The 25,618-nt window shown below is 39.3% G+C and overlaps 1 protein-coding gene across 1 annotated transcript; it reads left to right on the top strand.

Annotated features, from left to right (window-relative positions):
* Positions 1-1,437: 1,437 nt before the first annotated feature.
* Positions 1,438-24,750, top strand: arhgdig (Rho GDP dissociation inhibitor (GDI) gamma). The gene is made up of 6 exons (XM_053337922.1): positions 1,438-1,510; positions 12,890-13,057; positions 14,063-14,146; positions 22,255-22,331; positions 24,047-24,110; positions 24,318-24,750. The coding sequence occupies exons 1-6, from the start codon at positions 1,438-1,440 to the stop codon at positions 24,515-24,517; spliced, it is 666 nt and encodes a 221-aa protein (XP_053193897.1). The 3' UTR covers positions 24,518-24,750.
* Positions 24,751-25,618: the final 868 nt, after the last annotated feature.

The raw sequence follows: 25,618 nt of genomic DNA, 5'->3' as shown, positions 1-25,618 counted from the left end.
GTGTGTGTGTGTGTATGTCTGTGAGTTTGTGTGTGTAGACATGTGAAAAAGGGAGTGTATGTGTCTGATTGTCAAGTGGGAGAAGCTTTCCCTTTTAGTACTACAAGCCTCTCGTTGCTTCAGGGGTATCAGAAGAAAAATGAGAAAAAAAAGAGAGGAGAGAAACAGAGAAGATGGGATGAATGAAAAAAAGGCAAAATGATGATGGAAAAAAAAGACAGAGTGAGAGTTATGAATGAAGCATATTGCTGACAGGGTGTGGTCACTAAAAGACAGAGAGGGAGATAAAGAAGAAGATCAAGAAGAAAGGGGTGGGGGATAAGATAAATAGAGAGAGAGAGAGAGAGAGAGAGAGAGAGAGAGATAGCGTGACAGAGTGATGAATAGGTGGAGGGAGGGAGTGGACACCACATGAGAATGCATAGAAGTGCTAAAAAACGAAGGAGAGGAATAAAAGAAGGAAAGAGTTGGAGGGTGCGTGAGAAGGAATGAGGTGTGGGAGAAAGAGAGGAGGGGAGGCAAAGAGGAGAGATAGAGAAAGAGGGAGGGAAGGAGGGAGGGTGTGTGTGTGTGTGGGGGGGGGGGGGGTAAAGGATGAGCTCATTGCAGTCTCTGGGCTGATGACAGAGGCACGAGGAGGGGAGGGAGGGAGGGAGGCATGCAGGGGAGGGCGCGGTGGGGTGGGGGTGGAGGGTTCACTGCTTGTCTGCGAATCGATAGCCAGCGTCTGAGTAGCACACCCACATACACACACACACACACACACACACACACACACACACACACACACACAGAAACACACACACACACACACGCTGCTGCAATCAGCTCTGCCGGCTAAACCAGCGCCTGCCTGCTACCGCTCGCTCCCAGCATCTCTGCTGCATGCAAAAAAAAAAAAAAAAAAAGCAGCTGTGAGTTTGCGTTGCAGCCTTCAGGTTTCTTCCTTTTTTGTCACTGAGCTGTAGTTGACAAAAGGGAAAAAGAAGAAGAAGAGGAAGAAGTGCAGAAAGCCGGCTGCCTCTGGTGTCTGCTGCTTCTCCCTCACCCTCCCTCCCTCCATCCATCCCTATCTCTCTCTCTCTCTCTCTCTCTCTCTCTCTCTCTCTCTCTCTCTCTCTCTCTAGCTCACACACATCCCCATCTCATCCACACCCACACCCAAGGATACCCTCCCTGCCTTTCTGCCTCTGTCTCTCTCACACCAGTCCTTTTCCTCAAACCTTTTTCCTGAAGCCTTTTAAAGAAAATAATATATACCCCTGGGGAGGAGATGCTCGTCTGACCCCCTCCTTTTCAATCTAAGACTTTTGTGGATGCTCTCTTCTATAATCCGCTGCTGCTCTGCTACTTTGTTGCTACCTGTGGAGGTTCCCTGGTTCTCTGGTTCTTCTTCGGCCAGCCGTCACACAGAGTGCAACCCCGTGGAGAGGCACCATGCTGGGATTGGACGTGTGTGAGTTTGGGGGTCAGGTGCTGGAGCTGCTGTGGCTAACTATGTGCTACAGAGGTGAGGCGATGGAGATCCGTGTGTGTGTGTGTGTGTGTGTGTGTGTGTGTGTGGGGTGTGTGTGTTTGTGTGTGTTTGTGTGTGTGTGAGTGTGTGTGTCTGTGTGTGTGCACGCCTGTGTGCGCTCTGGTGAATTAGTATAACTTCACTGATCCAAGTTATTATACTGTGCATGAAATGGCTATTTTATGATGTTTGATTTGCACCATCCATAATATAGTAATGAAATAAAATTCATGAGCGTGTGTGTGGGTGTGTTTTAAATGATGTTCGTGTGTGTGTGTGTGTGTGTGTGTGTGTGTGTGTGTGTATGTGTGTGTGTGTGTGTGTGTGTGTGTGCGTGCGCCATATGTCTCTATCTGGCGGGTGTGGACATTTTTATGTCTAACATGAAGCGCTGCCAAGACAAGCCAAAGGTGGCAGATCAATAGCTATTGATCACATCCTACACTATCTGTGTGTGTGTGTGTGTGTGTGTGTGTGTGTGTGTGTGTGTGTGTGTGTGTGTGTGTATTTGGCTGTTCATGTGTGCTGCTTGCTTTTGTAATTATGTTTCTGCTCACATATACACACGCAAAAGGGTGTTCATGAGAAATGTTGGCAGTGGGAAGTGTGTGCATGTGTGTGTATGTGCTGGTTGTGTGTGTGTGTGATGACACAGCGTATGCAGGAGACAAATGATGTCACCAATGTCTGCTGTTACTTCTAACAGTGTTTTTGCTTTTGTAACAATACTACATTTGCAAGGCGTGTGTGCGTGCGTGCGTGCCTGTGTGTTTGCGTGTGTGTTGACTACACTGCAGTAGTGCTGAGCAGTTACAGATGGTGGAACAGTCCTGGGGTTTCCCCTCACACAGGTGTGTGAAGAGCAGTGAGATAAAGAAAAAAAAGGAGGACGACACAAAAAGTGAATGAAATAATTTGGACACAGAGAAGAAACAGAAGAAAGTGAAAGATCCTCTTCAAGTGAAGGTCTTGGAAGTGGAAGTGAAACATGATTTAAGATCTAAGGAGCGCATGAATAATCTGAGCCATTAACTATATGAATTTCAAACAGCAATTTGAATAGATCGCTCTGCCCTAGTCAGGATCCAAGTAGTCACAAACTGTAGATCTTTGTATCGCCACTTTCTGTCTGTTTCTGCTGACAATTTAATGTTCCAGGCTGGCTCCATAAAGTTCAAACATTCTTTATTTCCTATACTGGAGATAACTGCTCTGTTTCCATCTGATTTTAAAGTGTTACAACAATAAAAATGAATCTTGAATGTTGAGGCTCTCAGAAATTGTCCCTGTTGTTTCTGTGCTTTTTGTGTCAGGCAGCTATTGTTGTTTAAAGCTTTCAACTTCGCACTTGGGAATATTGTAATGCACCTTTAAACTACATGCAAGTAAGCTTGGTTTTAATCCTTGCCATGCTACCAGGGATGGCGCTAGTTATCAGTTACAAATATCACAACAACTATTGAGACATTTCCGTGAGTTTTTTGTGCAGAGTCATGGTCCCAAGAGGATGAATTGTAATGACTGTGGTGATCCTCTGACTTTTCCATGAGGTTGACATTTGTAGTTCAGAGTTAAACATCTTGAAAACTATTGAATGGATTGTTACTGAATGTGATACGGAGAATCAAGATCCTTTGACATTACATCTGCTTAACATCGACATGCTAGTATTAACATTGTGAGCATGTAAGTACAGAGTCACAGAGCTGCATGTTTATTCCCATGAGAAACAGCAGGTACTGTATCTTAATTAGAGAGATACCTTTTGAAGCAATAGCACCGAACCGTTCAGCAGCTGATCACACTTAATATATAACATTTTCATCACTATTTGTCATCACTTCGTTGTTGTCAATAACTGTTTCATGCAAGTAAAAGGAATTTCATAGATTTTTGCCAAGTCTGCACAGGTTTTGAGGCGATTAGTCACATCAAATTTCATCTAAAATTTGGCTCCGATTGAATTTTGAAGAACGAGGAGGAGGAGATTTTGAAAAGGAACGTGGGAGGTGATTGAGTGGAAGATAAATGGCAAGAGTAGGGAGCAAAATGACGAAGCCAGGAGGATGGGAGGCTGGGAGGCTGGGAGTGGTGGATAGGTAAAGAGGTTTGGTAGAAGGTGAAGGAGGAAAGAAGAAGCAGAAGAAGAAGAGAGGAGGTGGTGGAAGACATTAGAGGAAGGAGAAGGAGAAAGAGTGATGGGGGAGAAGATACACAGAAATGGTTAGAGGAGGAGAAGGATGAGTAGGAGGACGATGTGAAAGAGAGGAGGCAGGGAGCAAGGGAAAAGGAAGGGAGAATGAGAAGAAGAAGACGGGTGAAAACATGAGAGAAAGAAAACAAAAGGAAATGTTGGCGGCTGAGATCGACGTGTTCTGTCAGCGGCTGTTAGCAGGAAAGAAAGGAGAGCAGCTCAGGACATTTTACAAAGTGTGTGAGTGTATTAGAGAGAGACGGAGAGAGTGAGTGGGTGAGGCCCATGTGGCAGAACGCTCCTCATGAGCTGTCAATCAGCAAACACTAGCGCAGGCAGCGAGGCTAATTGAAATCCCTCTATTTCTTCTCCTCTTTTCTATAGCCTCTCTATCTTCATTTTCTCTGCATTTTCCAACACACTCAATGATCCCAATCCTTCTTTTCCTCTTCTTCTTTAGTTTTTTTTAAATAGCACAGACACTCCCTCCCTATTTCCCTACTTGCCTCTGTCTCATCTTCTTTCCTTCCCTTCCTTTTGTCTTCCCTTCCTCCCTTCTTACTCCCTCCCACTATCTTCCACTGACAGATTAGAGAACATCACCTCTGTACTTCGCTGTTTAATCCTCCTCTCCCGCCTTGTCTCCTTTGTTCCTTCACTCCTCACTCTCAGCTCATCTAATTCCCTCTCTTCTGTCTTTACCTGCTCATTTCTGCTTCGACACATGCACATGCTGTCAGCTTGTCAGTTGAGAGTGTTAAAGAAACTGTACTGTATCTGCTTCTCGCATCATCCCTCCCCCCCAATAGTGATAAATGAGGTTGTGCAGACACATACGAGACCAATCAAGTCTCTCAATTAGACAACCTGCTGTCTCACCAAGGCGGACAAAGGAGCAACTGAGGACATATTAACATATGTGTGTGTATGAGTGCATGTGTGTGTGTGTGTGTGTGTGAGAGAGAGAGAGAGAGGCAGATGTTTATGAGAAATTATGTACATTAATTTTAGCTTTCTATCCATATGAATAAATATGGATCTGAAAAAGACTGCAGTACATAATAATATATGCATTTACAGGCATAACATGTTTTGTGGCTAAAGCTCTGATCATGTTAGCATTATTGCTCTTAGCTGAAGTGCTGTCCAAGTGGTTAGCTCTGGGTTGCGATCTTTTTTTTCCCAGGTTGGCGAAGTCAGGACCCGCCCTACTCTGACTCTGACTGGCTTATCCTGATATTCTTACCCTAACCTTAACCAGTCTCACTTCTCATGCCTAAACCTAACCAACTGAACCAATGAAGGCAATGAGTAATAGTCCATCAGAGGCAGAGTAGGACCAGTCATGACTCCTCCAGGTGTGAAAAGTGAAGCTGATGTAGAAGTGCCTTAAACCTGTATTTTTTCTAGTGGCCAGCAGGGGTCGACTCCACTGGCTCCAAAAAGAAGTCAGAGGTCTATGAGAAAATGACCCTTCTTCTAAATTGATTCATTACCTCAGTCACAGTTTCCTAATGAGTTTATGGTTTCAGTCGCATGATTCAAGTCTTCTTCAATACAGCATGATGTTCATTTGGTAAATTATGGCCCCATTTACAGTCAAATAGATGATAAAGCAGTCTACACTGTAGGGCGTGGCTACCTTGTGATTGACAAGTCGCTACCACAGTGGTGCATGAAGTGATGTAGTTTGAGCCTGTGAAGCTCCTCCTTACCACCATGCTCTCCTCCAAATGTGTTCACTTCTCATCACTTCTGGCTCCAAAAGAAACAAGATGGCTACAATCAAAATGTTTGTCTAGGTCACATGTTTGTATATCACAATACTAGTAGCATACTGTGCGAGTACTGTCTATTTATTATGTCAAATATCAGCCAATTATTTGATCAATTGTTGCTGATATAATGGAAGTTCCTTACTGACATTTTTGTATTTTTTTCTTTGTGTTACATGTTAATCTCAGTGATGACTCAGTGTGTAAAGATTTGATGTTACAACAATGTGAAGAACCAGTGCATTTTGAAATCAACCTGAATCTATTAACGTTTGTTCTTCCAAACAGTAAACGGGAATATAAATCATCCATGTTGTTCCTGTTATCCTGCAATAGGCTTTATATTACTTGACAAAAAATGAAGAGATTTAAAGATAGTAAATACTGGGTCAACATGCTTCTGATTGTAGTTTCAACAAAAAAAAAACGCATTTAAATCTAAGGTGACAAGCTACATCTCACCCTTGTCCTGATCAGTATTGACAACTGCAACATTATACAAAAGCACATTGAACGGAGGTCTGCAGTATTTAGTATCATGCCGACATCACCAGCCTCAGCTGCTGGTATCATTTGTTTGTCATCTCAGCCTTTTATCAACAAGGAAATGAGACTTCAGTGACTTGCTGGTTAGCACCATGACACATTTTCAGTGTTGATGGGGCGTTTGCAGTGTTGCAGGTGACAGATCGATTCAGGCTGCGTTGTGGCAGAAGAGGCAGCACAGTGACAGCAGCTTTGGAGATGGAAACACACTCAAGCTAAATCAAAACCTTGGTGTGAAAAAAACATTTTAGTTAACTGAAAGAGAAAAAACTAAAAATCGAACTGAAATGATATTGTGCATTTCTATTGAGACTGGGATGTCTCCATGACTGTGAGTCAACTGTCTTCACAAAGTGTTATGTTTGTATTGTATTAACTATTCTGAGCTTCTTAAATCTTGCCCCTGACAAATACTCCCTTATTATAATTTAAAAAACTAAATCTAATGCTGAAACTAACAGAAACTCAACTAAAACTAAACATTTTTTAACAATGAAAACCAAAGTGGAATGAGCAAACCCAGTCTAAACTAACTTAAACTAAACTGAATTGAAAACCAAAGTTACAATCAAGAAAAATACCAGGCTATAATAACTCTGCACATGACTTGCTGTAATGCTCTTATGTTGATCTTACTGCCTTTTCCTTCATTGTAAAAAGCTGTTATTAGCTTTGCAGAGCCTTGAAAGAGTCCTTTTCACTTTTCCCCGTGTGTGTCTGTTTATATCTGTGTGTGTGTGTGTGTGTGTGTGTGTGTGTGTGTGTGTTTCAGTGTCCCAGAGGTCTCGTTATAGTATTAGAACAGAGCAGTGACAGCTGGCCTCAAAGGACTATAAAAAAGAGCAAATTAACGCTTAAGGCACAGAAACTCACAAACGCATACACACACATAGTGAGAGAGAAGTGTTTTCCTGACACAGTGAACGATTATCTGGGTTAAAGAAAGAGGAGGAGGAATCTGGCTCAGGCAAAGGAAGGAGTTTAATTTTGACTGTGCTTAAGTCACAATGAAATAAAACATGTCCCTTTTATTTAATCTTCTTTGTGAGATAATTCCCCATTTAGGATACAGTGGAGATTGACACTATTGAAGGCCATCCGATCTACCCTAAAACAAGTCAGGTGCTCAAATGAACATTGAAACATGTTTCACTCACTGTAATCATTCTTCCTGTTCACATTGACCATTAACAGAACTCTTATAGTACATTTTCAATGTAAATGATAGGCGATAAAATCCTTCTTCCATACAAAGTTTATTTGAAGGTGAGATGAAGCTTCAGGTATCTGAATTAGCAGCTACAGCTAAAGTAACAGTGTTTTTAGTGCCAAATTCATCTTCTATTCATCTCAACGTGGAAACACTGTTCAACCAGACACGCAACTGTGGAGGAGATCCACTTTATTTGACTCTGTTGAAACCTCAAATTGACTTTTAAATACATATCTGAACAAACTGAAGACTGTGGATTTTGTCACTTACATTGAAAGTGCATTATATGAAGGGGTCTTTTAATGGCTACTATGAACAGGAGGAACAATTACAGCCTGTCAATGTTGATTTTAGACACCTGACTGTTAACATGTTACGTGTTACCATGTTTTTTAATATTCATTGACAACCATATCAGACACAAACTATTATTCAGTGTTTTAATTTGTGTTAAAATATGTCTGCAGAGGATATTTATATATATAGATTTAAGTTAATCCAGAGCTGAATTTTCAAAGACTTTAGTCATTATGAAGAATTCATAATTAATGACATAGAGCATTGAACAATTAGCATTTAAAAGATTGACACCAAATCTAAGAGTATTTAAAGTAATGGAGATGCTTTTAAGGATTTCAATGTGTGTATCAAAGATGTATTTTAATGGCGAATGTCAACAAGATTCAACAGAAGTTCAGTGTGTGTTTGTGTGTGTGTTTGAGGTCTCATGTGTGCTGTCCTCTTCCTATCCTTCTTCCCCTGAAGCCCTCTCTCCCCTGCCAAACAGATTGCTGTGTTGATTTTCACTAAATGTGTTGGTTTATCTGTAAATACCAGCAGATGAATGCTCCAGTCTGTGTCTTGTGGTTTTGTTGTACATACATCCACACAGACTTTAAATTCTGTTTGGGGTTAGAAGATCTATTTTTGGCTAACGCAATCTAATTTGGCAACATGGTTGAAAATGATCAAGTCTGATGCAGTTCTGATCAGTCACTCAATGCAAAATCTAACAGGTTTTTTCATGCAGACAGAAAGAATTAATTATTTTGTGTTTTCTCAATCAATAACAATGGAGATAAATGAATTCCTTTTTTTTTAACTATTTGGTTTTGGAACTCAGACAACATCCAGAGGGCCCTAGAAATCTACAAATACACATGAATAATACATACACACTCTGTAGCACAGTAATAAAGGAGGTGACAAGTGTCTTGGCTCTCCTGTGATCTTTTTTTAGCCCATCCTAGGTGGGTTATGTGGCTGGTTAGATGCTTACACCATTATTTTTAGCAGTGATATCTAACAGTTTTGGAAAGCAGTATATTAAAAACATGCTCCTATTGGTTACTCTAGACTAGAGTGCATGGTGCAAGCTACCAGTTTGGTTAATCCTACTGAGTGCGGTACCCACAGATCTCAGGGGTGTACTTTTTTGGGTAGGGGGACTCTTAAACGTTAGTCATTTTGATGGCTTTTCGGAAAGACTGTACTTGGCATAAAAGCTATGCAATTTCTCAACATTTTATAAAATATCCAAATTAACAGTCATGTTACCAAAAAAAATCAAAACTCAAATAATATTTTGAGTATAATAATATTTTTAAGTTAACATTTTTTTTATGATGGTTGTTTCTGACAGTAGTTTATTCTTGGGGTCCCTGAATCACAGTCAATAGTCTTTGATGTTAAACATATTTGATGTAGGTAGGATGAGGCTTAATTATTTGGACTTTTCTTTGGTGTAAATTAACAAAAATTCAAAAAAATTAATTCACCACCATCTACAATTTTGAACTCTTCTGCTACAACAGGGAGCGCTGATTTACACTTGTAGCGCATATTTCACAGTATGCGTGTGTGTAATAATGCAGAAGATGGTTTCAAAAGCTACTGGGGTAATGAGGCAGTTTTACAGGCATCAAAGAAAATCCACCAGTTAATATCACATCACAGATGGGTGCTGAGACATTTGGAAGAACACACACACATACACACACATACGTGCACTCACACTGCTGTTTTTTTTTTTGCTAAGCTTGTTTCCAACTCTAGATTCACACAATATGGAGGTTTTTAACTCTGCTTGTTGAGGCTTAAGTACAGTAGCTATAATAATAGTTTCTTTTGCACATTTAAGCCAGCAATTACAAGAGTTGAAAAGTCTTCTTTTTGTAACTGATAAAATTCATTACAAAGTACAACATAAAGAAGAATTTTCATGGCATTACAGGAAAACTGTCAATGAGACGTCAACAAGGTCTCATCAAACTTTTAAAAACATCTTAAAATGCAAATAGTCTAATCTGCATGTTGGAAATATGTGTTTTTTTAATGGTAACAGCTTCAGTTTCAGGTGCATATAATTGGCTTTTAGTAATATTAATTCCAATCATCATAATCTAATCTGACATTAAATATCTGATGTTTATTAGAAAACTGTGATTTCCCCTCTTTGGTTTTTTACAGCAGTAGCAGAATCCTCAGTCTTCAATCTTTAATTAGAACAGACTCAGTGTAAGTGATGTCAAAACAAATTTCACCCGATGAAAATAAAAGTATGCTTGCCAAACACTCAGTGAGATGTTGTATCTGTGTGGACCAAAACCCTGCTTTCTTATAATAAATGTTAATTCATACGGTTACTGTGACAGGTCAGCAGTCTAAAGATCAAAGAGGAGACCGCCAGCGTCATGGCTCTCGGGTATCAGAGAGGAAACTAGTTTTAATAGCCACACAGAAACACGTTTTTTGATGCTGTGTGTGTGTGTGTGTGCGTGTGTGTGTAAGGGTATGTGTGTTAATGTGCACGCTTGTGTGGGGGTGGCCTGCAGAGTTTGATATGTAAATAAATCTGGGTGAATCATTTATGAAGTTATGTACTATCCCTATCTGACATACTACATACAGCGTTTAATAAGTGAGTGTGTAGCTATGTAAGAGATGTAAAAGTTTATACATCAACTGCTTTGCTGGGAAACTGAAGCGTGATAGGATCTTTCAATGAGCAACCTGCAGTATTTGATCTTTTGAGTTTTTGCTTTTCTGTGTTGGAGCCATACTTCCTCCATGTTTTCAGCTTCTTCCATAAATGAGCCTGGATTTACAGCACAAGCATTATGTGAGATTGTTGTTTGTAATATATAAATGATGCTTATTTGACCAAGTTTTATAATCAAAAAGATTCTAAGGAACATTTTAAAAGGTCTCTTTTTTCAGTGACATCTGCTGAAAACCCTCATTCAATCTAAATAGAGACAAAACACATCCATGGGGGATAATAGCAATTAATCTGTCAGCTGTATTTAAGATGAAAGTGTGAGGTGGGGAGACTAATGTGTCAATCCCTGCATAATCCTAATCCTTGTTAATTAAAACTAAAATGTGTAATGAGTATGAATTATGTAGAAAAGTATAGACTTAATAAACTGTGAGGGAAGATTGTATGTAGACTGTAAACACAAATTTACTCGCATTGATTCATTTGTTTTAAGACCTACATTTTTTACCTGAGTCAAATTAAAGGGGAAGAATGCATCACTAATCACCTGTGATAATTATGACAATATGCCAAAATCACCCATGTGTCGACCCCAGAAGATCATTAGCTTTAGGCTTCCATGATAACTATTACTAACATATACTGAGTTAAGAATCGATACGTAACTAGCCTCATTTCAAAGTGATAAAATTAAAATGTGGTAATTGTAAAAAAAAAGAAAAGAAAAGAAGAAGCAAATATGTTTTTTTTTAAATCTAAGGAAAAATACATTTTGGCTCCAAGATGATTTTTAAAAAAAATACTATGACAGCAGGATTAGAAAGAAAGCATGCGGTTAAACTGATTCACGAGTCTCTCCTGACACAAGTAAAAGTAAATGCTCTGCTGTGTATGTTCAGTCATATAAAACAGAACCACAGCAAAGGTGATGTCATTGCGAAGGGAGTTGAAAGGGTTGCCATGGTGACGGGCAAAGGCAGCCCTGACTGGGTGGGGTACTGCTGTAAATAACAGACAGATATGTACAGAAACACAGAAGAGAGCACAGGGACACTTTTGGGTCATCATGCCCCCGATTAACACATTCGATTTCCACTAATGTTTACAGAATCTGTAACACTGTGTGAATGTGTGCATTTTTACGTTCAGTATGTGTGTGTGTGTGCGTGTGCGTGTACTCCCTGTGTCATCCAATTACTTCTACACACAGCTCTGAGCTGATGTACACCGAGCCGTCTCATTACGAACAGTGAAAACTCAACCAGAGGCTATTACACAAGACTGTTACAGCACAGTAAATAGACATCAACAGCACAGTTTGTGCGTGTGTTTGTGTGTGTGTGTGTGTGTGTGTGTGTGTGTGTGTGTGTGTGTATGTGTGTGTGTATTCTTCAGATAATTGGAGTCTAGAGGTATGCATTGTACATGTTTTGTGTTGGGAACCATGTAACGTTTTAACATAGGGAATGCTAGTGTGTGCATGCGTGCGTGTGTGGGGGTGTGGGTGTGTGTGTATTGCTCTTATGAGTTGATAAGGGAATAATTAACTATGTGCCTCTTCCCCTTAACCATAAAGTGACAAAATAATGAATTCCAAAACTACTGCAAAATGAGTCATGTGAGAGCTTTATTACCTCACCCCTTTAATTTGTTTCCCAACTATGTTTCAGCTGCACAATTGTTGCAAAGTCATTCAAGAAGCATTGAAACTTGATGAGCAAGCTTGAGCTCATCATTGAGGACATTCATCAGAGTGAACATCATGTCTGCTTTTATTGTTGTCAAAGATACATTATTACAAATTATAATGCAGTCATGATGAAGTCACTGCATCACTTCAACTTCAACAAAAATAAATGCTACCATGAAGTGCACTGTGACCTTCTCAAATAGATTTCCATACGACATGAATATATCCGATCACATTCAGATGACCTTTTTAGTGTTGAATCTCTGGAATGATAAAATTCCTGCCATTGCTGCATCTTAGTTAATAACAGCATGTGTTACGCTTTTTTTTTATCAACCACTTCACATAAAACTGTCATGTTTTCATCTGTTTGAGTGTCATTCTTCCACTCTCTGGATCAGTGTTGAAGGAGTGAGAGATGCTTGCAGAGCACACTGTTGAATGTCTGTAAAATTCAATATTGAATTAAAATCCCAGATGAAATCAGACTCGGATGGCTCCTGCTGGCCTACATACACTAATGTGCAGTGAGCAATCTTTCCCTGTGCTGGAGTTTTCAGGCTGTTACATTGCAGATGAGCTCTGCTGAAAATGCTGCTCTCCTCTTCCTGTTTGCAATGACTGTCTGTCATGTAAAAAAAAACAATGAGTTTGATGTGATAGCATTATAGATATAAACATTTGTTATCTGCTCTGGAAGAAAACTGACATAAAATTACACAACTTAACATCCATATCTGACAAAAACATATAAACTATATAATAGCAACATTACATGGCAATATGGAGCATGTTTTCACAGTATATGACTGACAACAGTCAAATAGAAGCAAAAGAAATAAATAGAGTCAAGATTCCTTTATCATATTATTCCTTAAACAACTTCTGTTCAGCTCACACATGTAAAGAGGATCTTTTTATCTTTTTAACAATATTTTTCCTTCTTTGTTGAAGGTCTGATGTCTGACAAGGATTTGTCCATCGCGGAGGAAGACGATGACAGGAACCTCAACTACAACCCTCCTGCCCAGAAGTCTTTGCAGGAAATTCAAGATTTGGACAAAGATGATGAGAGCCTGGTCAAATACAAGCAGACCCTGCTGGGAAATGAGCCAATGGCAGGTGTGTGTTTGTGTGTGTGTGTGTGTGTGTGTGTGTGTGTGTGTGTGTGTGTGTGTGTGTGTGTGTATGTGTGTGTGTGTGTGTGTGTGTATTATTTGAGCTGGTGATTCACTCTGGTACCAAATGTTACCGCAGCTTTAATTCACTCAATATAACGACTTTGGTGCATAGTTCCTTGCAGTCATCAACTTCTGATTACACACACACACACACACACACACACACACACACACACACACACACACAAGAGCAGACCTGCTTGCCTCAGCATCTCTAATATCCAGCAGCCAGGCCATGACAGCTGATATCAGTAGAATAGCTCTGACTCCCCCGCTGCTGTAACACAACACCACCTCAGTTACAGCTTAGTAACACTGAATACAGTGAGAAGCTGTAATGAGAGAGGGGAAAAGCAGAGAGTGGACTTTATCGTCAAATAGAGGCCGCACACAGCCATTTATCTTTCAATGTGTCAATGCTGAATCCTCATAACAGCCGTAAATACAAGTTTTGAGCTGCTGCTGCCTTCTGCAATGACTGATAGTGGGATTTTTACACACTGTAATATTTTAGCATCAATGCCATGGACTTGAATATTGAATATTTTGTTTTCACTTATACAAAGATCTCCCAATCACTACTTCACTCATTACCAGTTTTATGCAATCAGTAAGAGAATAAATTGAAAAAGCCACAACTTGTCATTTTGTAAATTTCTGCTTTTCTACTGTTTAAGAAAATTATAAAAATATCATGTTAGTTTTAGAAGTCTTTAGAAGTCAGATTTTGCCAGTGGTTACCCCCATGTTACCAGTCTGTTTGCTAAGATAAGTTAATGTACACATAACGGACAAATATAAGAGTGTTATCAATCCTCTCATCTAACTCTAGGCAAGTGTAAGATGGCTATCTTTTTTATTGGGCAAACTATATAAATATATGAATGAATGAAGAAATGAATGAGTCAGTGAATGCTGTAATGACCAGAATACTTTGCATTTCCAGTGTCCTCTGGGCCTAATGTCGAGGTGACCAGACTGACCCTGTTGTGTGATGAAGCTCCTGGAACAATCGCCATCGACCTGACAGGTACTCTTCTCTTTATTCACCATCAAGCGTTTATTCTCCCTAACATTTGATGTGTCACTATCCTGCTGCTATACCCTTCTTCCAATATGGTGACACAAATCACTGATTTGCCCTGGAGCGAGGCATCTCACCCTGCCGTGCTGCATTTTATGTGCAGAAAGACTGCAGTGGGTGTGTCCATGCTCCAGAGAGGGACAGACAGACGAGAGAGACGGATAAATGTTTGCTTAGTGGGCAGTATTGACATTTCCCCCTGTGTGCAGGAGAAAGCGACCGGTAGGGAAGGGGGGAATGAGGTGTCTGTAAGTTTATGTGCGTGTATGTCTGCAGTGCATGGTAATCAGGTGGTTGTAAAGAGATCATGTCCTTTCCTACAGGAGACAAAGTTGAGGAAAGGGTGTGTGTGTGTGTGTGTGTGTGTGTGCAAGTGCGTATAGGTTCACCTGTTGTTAACTCGTGTGCCAGGGTGTGACTGATAAATGGTTGCTATGACTGTGTGCGTATTTCTTCTCCAGGATTTCCCTGCCAATCACACACAATTACACATATACTGTACGTATGATGTTAAGACTAATAGGAAAGGTCACCTGGTTGCTAGGCAATGCCTACTTTGTACTATGCAGTTTCTCCTGATTCAAACACAGAGATATAGAGTAAGTATCGAGCAGCCTTTAAAGTGCATCTTTTAGTGTGTAATGGAAGATCTGCTGAATTGCATGAAATGGAAAGAGCCTCTCTGTTCTCTGTTCTGTTAGACCAGACAGATCTAATGCTTTCATATTTGGTCTCAATCAGAGATGATAGAGGGAGTGAAAGGTGGATGGCAAATCACTTCAGTACATTTTTAGCAGAAAGCCTGTGTTACAAAGTGGTAGTGTGGAGTTTGAAAGAGGGTATTAACCAGGCAGTGAGAATCTGAGGAGATCTTGAATATGGACTAAACCATATTGCACCTTTCAGAGCTGAGGGTGTCGGAGAGGCTCTAGTATTGTTTTTAGATACAAGAAACAATCTGTTGAAATATTCAAAATTGCACATAAGAACAATCATCTTCTGTTTTTATGATGTTCCTCAGCAGAAAAAACAGGAACACTTCACATGCTGATTGTGACTTTCTGAGTGTGACTTTAACACACGAGGAGAAGGAACTAAAGCATTCCTTATCCGAGGAACAAGGCCAGCAAGGGCATGAATACACATTATATCAGCATTAACCTGTAGAAAATAAATGAATGAAAAATAGTATTTAGGTAATTGTCATGTTTTGAGGGTTAAAAGTGACATATAATTAATTATCATCTGCATATCAAAGACAGGAGATACCATTTAAACTTGTATTATCTGCATGTACGTTACAAACTAGATAGGACCAAGGACAGAACCCTGGGGTACACCACAAGACAGAATTATATATTTACCTTTATTTAAACAGGAAGTCACGTTGAGATTAAAACCACTTTTGCAAGCGAGACCTGGCCAAGACAGGGTTAGTTAGCAGCATCACACATGCAACAGGACAACAACAACAACAGAGCAACAATATATAAAGTACAAAATACAAATCAGGACAACAGGCAGCACATGTTATTGTTCAACTGAAACAACTGCAGCTAACAGTCACTACGTCTCTTAACCTTTGTTTAAAATCATTTAAAGGGACGAGGGTGTCAAGCTGCAATTTGTTCTAAAGGTGATTCCAGGACCAGGTACTGTAATAAGAGAGGATTGATTTCCCAGTTGCAGTTTTGATGCACTTTGAAAGGAAGATGAATGTGCAACCTGAGGTTGTGAGTGCTCTGTAAAAGTGAGAACTTCTGACTCAAGTATTTCGGGAACTTGCTTGAGATCACTTTGTAGAGTTAAATGTACCAATATTGCAATCTAAGCAAAGTGAGAGATGATCATCTGACCAAACCATATAAAGTGCAGTGGTGGGTCCTGAAAGCAGAATTTGTGATGTATTTCAGGGCTGAGTGATACAGGGGATCAAGTTTTGATAAGGTGGATGGCAAGGTAAACCTGTAAAAGGTATCACCAAAATCAACTTGGCACAGAAAAAGTCCGGCAATTAAACCCTTTCTTGATGCAGTGGATAAGCAGGACTTGAGCCTTTATAGAAAGCTTAAAGTGAATTTCAATTTCTTTGAGAGATAGTCAATGTGATGTTTGAAATTTAGGCTTTTGTCCAGCCAAATTCCCAAATATTTGTAGCAATCAACAGATTACTTGAAGTTGAAGAGGCATATTTACCAACAGGAACTGAAAAGCTCCTATCAGACACATGAACATGATGTATGTATTAGGGAGTGTCATCTCTACAAGTGATGTTCTGTAATATCCGACTTTGTTCATCATAGTGTCTGCGCTTCTTCGTAGCAGGCAGACAAAAAGCCTTTAGCCCCAAATAGGAAATGCTCCTTGACACTGAGAGACTGTTCTGCAAAGACTCAATTTCAAAATCTGTGTGTGTGTGTGTGTGTGTGTGCGTGTGTGTGTGTGTATTTCTAGTTATTTAGAAATATTATTTTTCATATTTTCTCAGGAGTCTATTTATATGAGGATTTGGTTTAATTTGGATTAATGTTTGTGTTGGATTAAGAAAAATAGAGAAACTGTTGTATGCCGTGTGTGAGCAAAGCATCTCTCTTTATGAATTTATAGAAAGCAGCAGTGTAATAATTGGTCTTGTTGGTGTCAGATAGCTGAGCCGGCACCAGGCTGGATGTGAAATGGACTTTCCATTAATGGCTGAATGCATTAGAGACCTCATTATACACTATAGGCTGTTACCAGTGCAACATGGTACCCTAAGTGATGATGGGCATTTACTGCTCTCCGTGTGTGTGTGAGTTTATGTTAGAGAGAGATAGAAAGGGGGTAGCAAAACAGGGGGCAAGGTGACATAGAATAGTAGAGATGATTGCTTTACACTCTGCACGCGTGACTAGTTGTCCCATCAGAGACCTTTCACTTCTGCAAGGTTGTTTTGGTCCATGTCTTCACCTTTACTTCTTAGTAGATCATAACTGCCCCCACCTGCACACAGTGGGTGTGAATTCTCTGCAGTGCAGCAAACAAACTCAGTCAAAAAGTCTCTCCATCAAGATAACAGGACAGGTGGAGAGTAACCAGTTACAGTTCATTATGCATTGTTTTTATATCCACTGAAGCACTTGCACCTATTTCTACTTAATTAGATTTCAGTTCATTCTGGACCTCCCTCAACATTAATATTTTAACTGTCATTCCTATCAATAAGTTAATTGCTGAGATCTGGAAACATAGCAAAATAGCCCAAAAAAGACCAACCAAATCGGTCAGACCGAGCAAGAAACACAAGTATTCATATGATTCTACAGGTTTTAAATAAACTCCCAAGGCAGCCCGACAAACTAAACTACCCAACATAGTTTAACTCTGACCTGTTGTTATGCACACACCGTTTTCTAATGAAGTTCAATAGAGGATTATTACTGATATTAAATGATAAACTTGTTTAAAATGTTTCTTGCCTTAGTTCAGTTTCTTTCCCTCACATAGTCACCTGCACTTTGTCATTTTGAATACATCTGCATCTGCTTTAAATATCATCCTGTAAATAACGACGTATGCTTTTTATCATCACCTTTTTAGCTTTATAGATTCATATCACTTTACTTTAAGGTGGATTCCCACACTATAACATCCTACATTGTTCATTTATCATCTCAGCACTAATTGTTGCTTGTATTTTCATTAATGGCCTGATTGTTTATGCAATAAGGTATGATAGCATGAAGATGAAGATGAATTTTTTTCTCATTCTGGCAGCTGTGTGTTTTTTTTGTCTAGCTCAGCAAATACAGCAACCAGCAGAGACACAAATATAAACACAACACTGTGACCAAGCTTATAGCACATATTAAACATCAAATTCATCATATTTTTTCAATGAAGCATAATGCCCTACAGTTGTGCTTTATAAAGGATTTTTATGACAGGTGTCCCCATGTCTAAACCACTTCTGGCCTGTGTCAGCTCCGAACACAGCACTGCAACCTTTTTCTGACACATTATTGCATCAGGAAGTAGAACCTCCTGAAAATATTTTGTGGAAAAGGGGACACATTCACATAACTGGTAGATAAATATTTTATCTTCCGTCACATGAATGCAGGGACTGTACTCTACTATTGTTGTTTGAATGTGCCACAAGTGCATTTTGACATAAATAAATATGACTCTACTCGACTTGGACTTCTATGATCTGAAAAGCTTTTAACTGAGCTGTTTTGTACGCTTCGTAAAAATATAGTACATTGTACATTTGTGAAGAGTTAATGCAAAACATTAAACATACTATTAGAGGATCCATAAGAAACAGCCCAGTGATTCATTCCAGTGTCTCAGCAGCAGTGATTTGCATAATGATCTTGATGGTGAGCACATCAGTGTACAAATGCTATCTCATTCTGGAGCCATATTTGCTTTTTTCTATGTCTCAGTCGATAATGCCCTGCAATGCCATAATACCATGCTGTAAGGTAATATGTTACACTTAAGTCTATGATATATGGTGTGTCACATACTGTACTGTGTGCTGTGTGGCCTGCTGCCAGACTACATCACACAAAGCAATATCCTCGGCTATGACTTTACAGTGCCTCGGTGGCCTAAATGCAAAGACTGGCTTTGTTAAACTTTCATGCTCCCCAGGGTCGTTTTGCTGAGCACGCATGCTGCTTCACATTTATTCAGTCACTCACACCAAGAAGCCTCTCTCTACGCCACGCACTAATGTTCACCTCAACCATGAGATTTACTAACACTTATTATGATGTTGTGTGTCTAGAATTATGTCAGTAATATGTGACAACTTCAGGGGTGTTTTGTTAGTGAAACTCCTGTAATAATGGGAAGAGTTATTCCAAATATGAGCAGCAGAGGATGAAACCCTCCATGTGTAAAAAAAAACAAAGGAGGAAGAGGATGAATGTTTTGACTACGGGCCAATTTCTATCTCCGTTTCATGTCTGAACTTAATGAGTGTTGTTTCCTATGAACATATTTTACGTTTGTCATGCAACTGTCTTTTTGACTAATTTCACTTTTAGGTTTAATCACTCCTCTGAAATGGCAGCAGAGAAGGTTCTTAACAGCTTCCCAGTTAACATTAAATCACAATTAAGATGTGACTCTTGTGTTTGATTAACTTCCATGAGTATTGGTGGAGGACGTTATGTATTTTGGTCATTTATTTAACTAAATATCAGAATGAAGTCTTGCATTCACAATTAGATTCACATATGTAAATGTGTATTAGTGTTGTCAACAAAATATAATTGTATAAAACTGTTAAAGATCATTATTCACAATGGTCCCTTTTAGAGTGCTATTATTGTATACAGTGTAATATGAGATTGGATTATTACTCCTCATACAGTCATGTGTATAGACAGCATTCTTACCCATGCTAGTGGCAAGAGGTAGCAACATTGGAAGTATCTTAACAACTATAACTATTTGAATGAATTGCCATGAAGTTTGATACAGATATGTATGATCCCCCTGTAGTAACTTACAGTAGGTGACTTTTCATGTAGCCTCACCATCAAGTCAGCATTTCAACTTATCCCCATACTTTAGTGTGTGACCATGCATTTGTAAAACTAATGGCATTCGGCCTCAGATGTACTTTGTGTTTAATGCTAATTAGCAAATGTTAGCATGCTAACATGCTCACAATAAAGATGGTAAACACTATACTTGCTAACATCACTGTGGCTAACATTATCATAATGAGAGTATGAGCATGCTGTTATTAGCATTTAGCTCAAAGCCTCAAAGTGGAGTATTTTTAACTACTTTATATATTGTAAGATTGTCTCATCTTCAAGAATGCATCATATCATATAAACTAATGTAATTTGAATTAAATTTGAATTCTAAAGAGTGGGCTACTAGGAGATTTAGTTGTTCGATAAATGTAGTTGAGATTTCCTGATAATTTAACATATAAAAATATATGGAAAAAAACAAACAACAAACCCTAACCCATCAATTTTATTATGCCTATTATTTATGGTATCATGTTTGATATGGTGAATGTAAAATGAGTTCTTCAGAATTATGGTACAACATAAATTAAAACTGACTTGACTCAGGGGTTAGAATTGTTATTACATGAAATGTTATATTATAGCAAATATTTTAAATGGGTCACACAAACTACATGGTGTAAGGTTATTTTTTAGCTAAATTTATTGTCTAATATTTTGTGTTTTTCTGGCATCGGTGCAATATTTTCCAAGTGTGATCTTGGAATACCAGTGTGTTCTGTGTAAGGATTTCAACTGTGCATGTGTATCCTCGCGTGCATACTTGCGTGAGCGCATATTCTTCGTGTGTGTGTTTGTGTGTGTGTGTGTGCCTGAAGAGAACAGGTAGACAGCTCTCTACATTGACCTATTTTCTCAGTCAGACACTCCCAGGAGGGTGGGCAGCATCTTTTCTCTCCTCTCTGTCTCCTGAGAAAAGAAAAAGGAGACGAGGAGAGGATTCAGAGAGAGAAGGGAAAGAGAGATAGTTACATACTAGGCAACAGTTCTCAGAGGGAGAGATATTGAAAGCAATGAGACAGAGATGGAGCGGTGAAAAATCTCCAAAATGTCAGCTACAGCTTTATTAGCTCAGTGACATACATTTTTGATTTTATCCAGTGGGGATTTCAGATGTAGTGATGGTGGTGTAACTCTCCCAAACCTCACTCAGATTTTCGATTAAAATGAAAACATGACGATCAATATTAGCAGAGATCTTCATATGGCTGCAGTGATATGCTGTTTGTAGGGGGGCTTTTACCTTAAGTGCTTAAATGTGCCACAAGTGCATATATTTTTAATATGGGTTACACCAGTGGGAATCAGACGTCTAACCATACAGTGCATTTCTGAATGAGAAATGTACTGTTTGCACGGTGTGTGTGTGTGTGTGTGTGTGTGTGTGTCTTAGTCTTATCAGGAGGTCACTTCCTTTCTTTGCCTGTCCATCTCCTGCCTTTCTTTCTCAACACATCGTTGCCATCTGTTTTATTCACCACATTCTTCTATCTCTCCTTCATCATCTCCATCTCTCCTCCTTCCTCTGTTTCACTCTGTCCATTAGGAAGCACTCAGGGCTGATGGTTGGGTTTAAATTGAGATATAAAGTGATTAGGCAGTGAATGCATTTCTGATTGCTGTGCTTTTACAATGGCCCAGGATGCCCCCCTCCCTCCTGCTTAAGATGAACCCTTTCAACCCCCAGAGCAACAAAGATAACTTTATTGTGCAAAGAAAGAAGCCAGCCTGTCTTTACCAGCAATAAATAACATATACGTCAGAGTATGAAAACATAAGGCATCAAATCTGTGAGTGTGACGTTCATTCTTCTTATTAAGCTGAAAACATAAGAGGAAAATTCTCCTAATTTAAATGAGTGAGCCATATTGTACACCACTAAGCAAACATACTAGTGCATTTTTCCCAGTGGCTATTATATTGAATAAAGAATAATAGCTAAACTCTCATGATTCAGTTTCCTATATTTTAAGTTAACTTATTTGAAATAGTCTTCATCTTTTATTTTTGTTTACACTACTATATATGTGTAAGCATGCATATACACTTAAAGATGTGCTGTAACTGTGTCACTTTTTATTTGTCACTGGTGACAAAATCCTTTTTTGTGCGTGTATTTTGCTTTTTCCTTCTTCTAGCCATTTGCTTTCCTTTTTCTTTTATCTCTTTGGTCTTTTAAAATCTGAATTCAAGCAGAACCGACTGTTTGTTATCTATTTGTTTGGATATTCAATAAATAAAGTAAAAAAAACAAATAGAAGAAAAGCAATTTCTTCAGATGATTATTCTACAATTTGGCTTTAAATGTTACAGTTCTGTACTCTTCTGTCTGCTGCAGTCACATTTCTAAATGTGTGACATGAATAATGTGTCGATCTAGCAGCAATGTGAACACATAGTTATTTTACATGTTGTCATCATCATGTATAGCACAATGCCTCTCCTGAGACGCTGTAGCGGATGATGTCATACATGTCACGTTGACCACGAGTCATGTTGTTGTTTGTGCAGGAGATCTGGACACTCTGAAGAAGAAGAGCTTCACCTTAAAAGAAGGAGTGAACTACAGACTAAAGATACACTTCAAGGTAAGATGAACAGATGCAGTCACAGAGATATAATAAGGACGGAGAGATGTATTGTACATTACACCATGGATTGGATGAACAAATGCATGATAAGTATTTACTGAAAGAGGGTAGAGACAGTGTTGAGTAAGCCACTGTGTACTCCACAATCAAACCACAACATCAAACAGACCATTATCATATTTGATGAGTCTGTTCATTTTATAGTGCCAGTAAGGTTAATGCCATAAAAGCAAATAGTCGTTTAACATCAGTATGTTTATTTCTCAAGCCTGACAACTGACAACAATTTTTAGGATTTCTGAAATTAAACAGTCAGTGGTTTAAAATGTGTTTGATAGTATTTATTTAGTTCCAACTAAAGTGATCAACAAGTTGTCAACTGATTGACAAAGTCCCATATCCCTCTCTGTTCACTGCTGAAACTCAATCAACATTAAAACTTGAGATGGTATGGGTTTGGGGTGTTTGTTGCATTTAAATGTAATAAAAAATAGGGAGTATACCTTTAAAACCTCGAGTGTTGTGATTCAATCCCATCACTGACTGCTGCATGTTACTTGTCAGTCCTCTCACTTTCTCACATCTCCATCCACTTCCCCTTCCTTCTCTCTGGTTTACAAATAAACCACTCATGTAAATACACAGCAGATTTTCCCCCCAAGCTTCATCCTCATGTCCTCAATAACTAAATACAGACTGGCGACAATGGAATATTTTTGAGGGGAAATGCAGAGCAGATATACACGAGAGAAGGAGTAGATGCCAGAGGCTAGAGAGGATGTTTGTGAGAAAATGATAACATTAGGAATTATTAAATATTTCTACATGTTTCCTAAGAACAATGTAGCAACAAACTAAATTATTGACCCACACAGCACTTTTCTGAGCAGTGTTACAAAGTGGTTCGTTATTGTAGTTTCTACTGGCTTCTCATCACATCTCTAAAATTCAGTGGAGCTGCTGCAAGACACTTGTACTCACAATCATCCACTATTACTTCTGATTGCTTGAGAGTGATTCAGATTATGGGAAATATTCCTGCACTGAAAAGAGCAGTACGATTTTTCTGCTAAAACAGCTGAAAAAATGATAACATTTGGTATAAATAAAAATGTAGAAGTCAGGACTGCATGTCGATAAAATACAAAGATTTTTGTTGAAAGTAAGAAAGGAGGTCAGTGTTTGTGTGTGTGCGTGTGTGTGTGTGTGTGTGTGTGTGTGTGTGTGTGTGTGTGTGTGTGTGTGTGTGGACTGGAGGCAGTACTCCAGGGACTAGGCCCTGAAGGGAGAGGGAGATGTGCTGAGAATGACCAAACAGCTTAGAGAGAAACTGTGAGTGTCCGCTGTGAGGACACCTGCTGGACAAAATTGCGTCACTGCAGGTGACAGCCTGACATGTTCCTGATGGTGTTTAATTTTGCAATATTTGGTTTCTCCAAATGTTGCTGTTTTCTTGTCGACCATTCCTCGCACAGCCCCAACATATGCAGTTAGGTGGACTGAACACACTGAATTGCCTGCAGGTTTGAATTTGTCTGGAAAGGCCGAACAGGGTAAACTTAGAAATAATGAACCACATCATCGGTTGATAACTTTATGCAGTGTAACTATAAGTTTGGGATGCCAGTTTTTGTTTTTAATTGACAAAACACATGGATGGCACACATCAGGGCTGCATCAAAATGTGTGAAATTGTGTGTGTATGTCTGCAGGTGAACAGAGAAATTGTTGCTGGCTTGAGGTACCATCATGTGGCCACCAGGAAAGGACTAACACGTAAGTTCACTTCAACCACTGTGTGCATCTCTTACTCACAATAAAACAGCCAAGGGAGCATAAATTGACAAGAAGACATACATTTATTTTGTCCTCCATGCAAATGAGTGTACATTTAATGTCTACATCCTATTTTTCCATGTTCTCATACCTGAACCTCGCTTATCAGATCCATTAACTGAGTCTCCATCTTCTATCTTCCTCTAGTGGACAAGGTCTCGTACATGGTGGGAAGTTATGGCCCACGGGCAGAGGAGCACGAGTTTGTGTCCCCGGCTGACGAGGCACCCAAAGGCGTGATATCACGTGGCCAATATCAGGTCAAGTCCCGCTTCACCGACGACGACAAGAACATCTACTTGGACTGGATGTGGTGCTTCGAAATCAAGAAGGACTGGGATGAATAGAGGGAGACAGTGAGAGGGATGGCACTTCTCTTTTTCCTCTTCTTTCACTCCAATTCTTCACCTTCTCTTTTCAATTCCCCTCTTTCACCCTGTTCCACCTTGTCCTGTGAGAGCAGCTTTGCAATAGCTGAAACAGGAGGCTGTGCTTCTCTTCTTCTTTCTCCATCTTCTCCTCTTCTATCCTATCCTCTACTGCAGGTCTCCTGAAACCCATGAGCAAACTGGGACTTTTAGAGAAGCCCCCCTCTCTCTTCCTTTATATCCCATCTATCCTGTGTTACCTACATGAAGAAGCTTTTTGGAGGAAGATGAAGTTTCCCTTTCCTTTCTTTTTCCGCTCCCTGTCGTTCATCCTTGCTCTACATCCAGTCATGTATCCCTACCATCATACAGCAGGAGTGGGTGGTCCGCAATAGCACGGAAATAAAGGAAGTCAGTTTGAGGCACAAAGAGAAATATAATATATATAGATAACTTGTTACAGCTGAAGTGAAATGCACACATCAGCAAGCTGCAGATGCTGTTGTTGTGGTTGTTTTCCATAGCCTGTAAGATCCATTTATTATTATGAATATTGAAAAGCCATGATATACTGACAAGATGAGAGAATATGCACTCAGCAGTGCACTTACAAACATTCAATATCCGTCAAACAGACTTTCCCAAAGAGACGAGATAAAAAATTCAAATACAGAGTGCATTTGGATTTACAGCAGGAAATTTGCATTCACATGTCGCAGTATTTGATGAAAAAGTTACCAGTAAAATGTCGACAATTGAAACAATTTGAAGGGATCGTCACGAGGAATGTCACTGCTTTAGTTTCCTTAACCAGACCGAAGGAACATTTTTGCACAATCCATGACTCTCTCGATACTGTGAGCCCATTGTAACCTGCCCTCAAACATCAGACATTGCTCATTTTACAATTCCTTTGATAGAAATCAGAGGAGTTTATTAAACATAATAGTTAGAATACATATATGAGAAGGAAATAGGATCCAATTGGAGTTAGATGCAGTGACATTTGATTTGCTTACTCCTCTTTCTGTAACATCTTTCTTTACAGTTTTCTTTATGTATTTCTTCAGTTAAAATAGA

This window comes from Scomber japonicus, chromosome 18 (assembly GCF_027409825.1).
Source record: "Scomber japonicus isolate fScoJap1 chromosome 18, fScoJap1.pri, whole genome shotgun sequence".
NCBI lineage: Eukaryota > Metazoa > Chordata > Actinopteri > Scombriformes > Scombridae > Scomber > Scomber japonicus.
The sequence above is the reverse complement of the archived record's forward strand: the minus strand, read 5'-3'. Positions and strand labels throughout refer to the sequence as shown.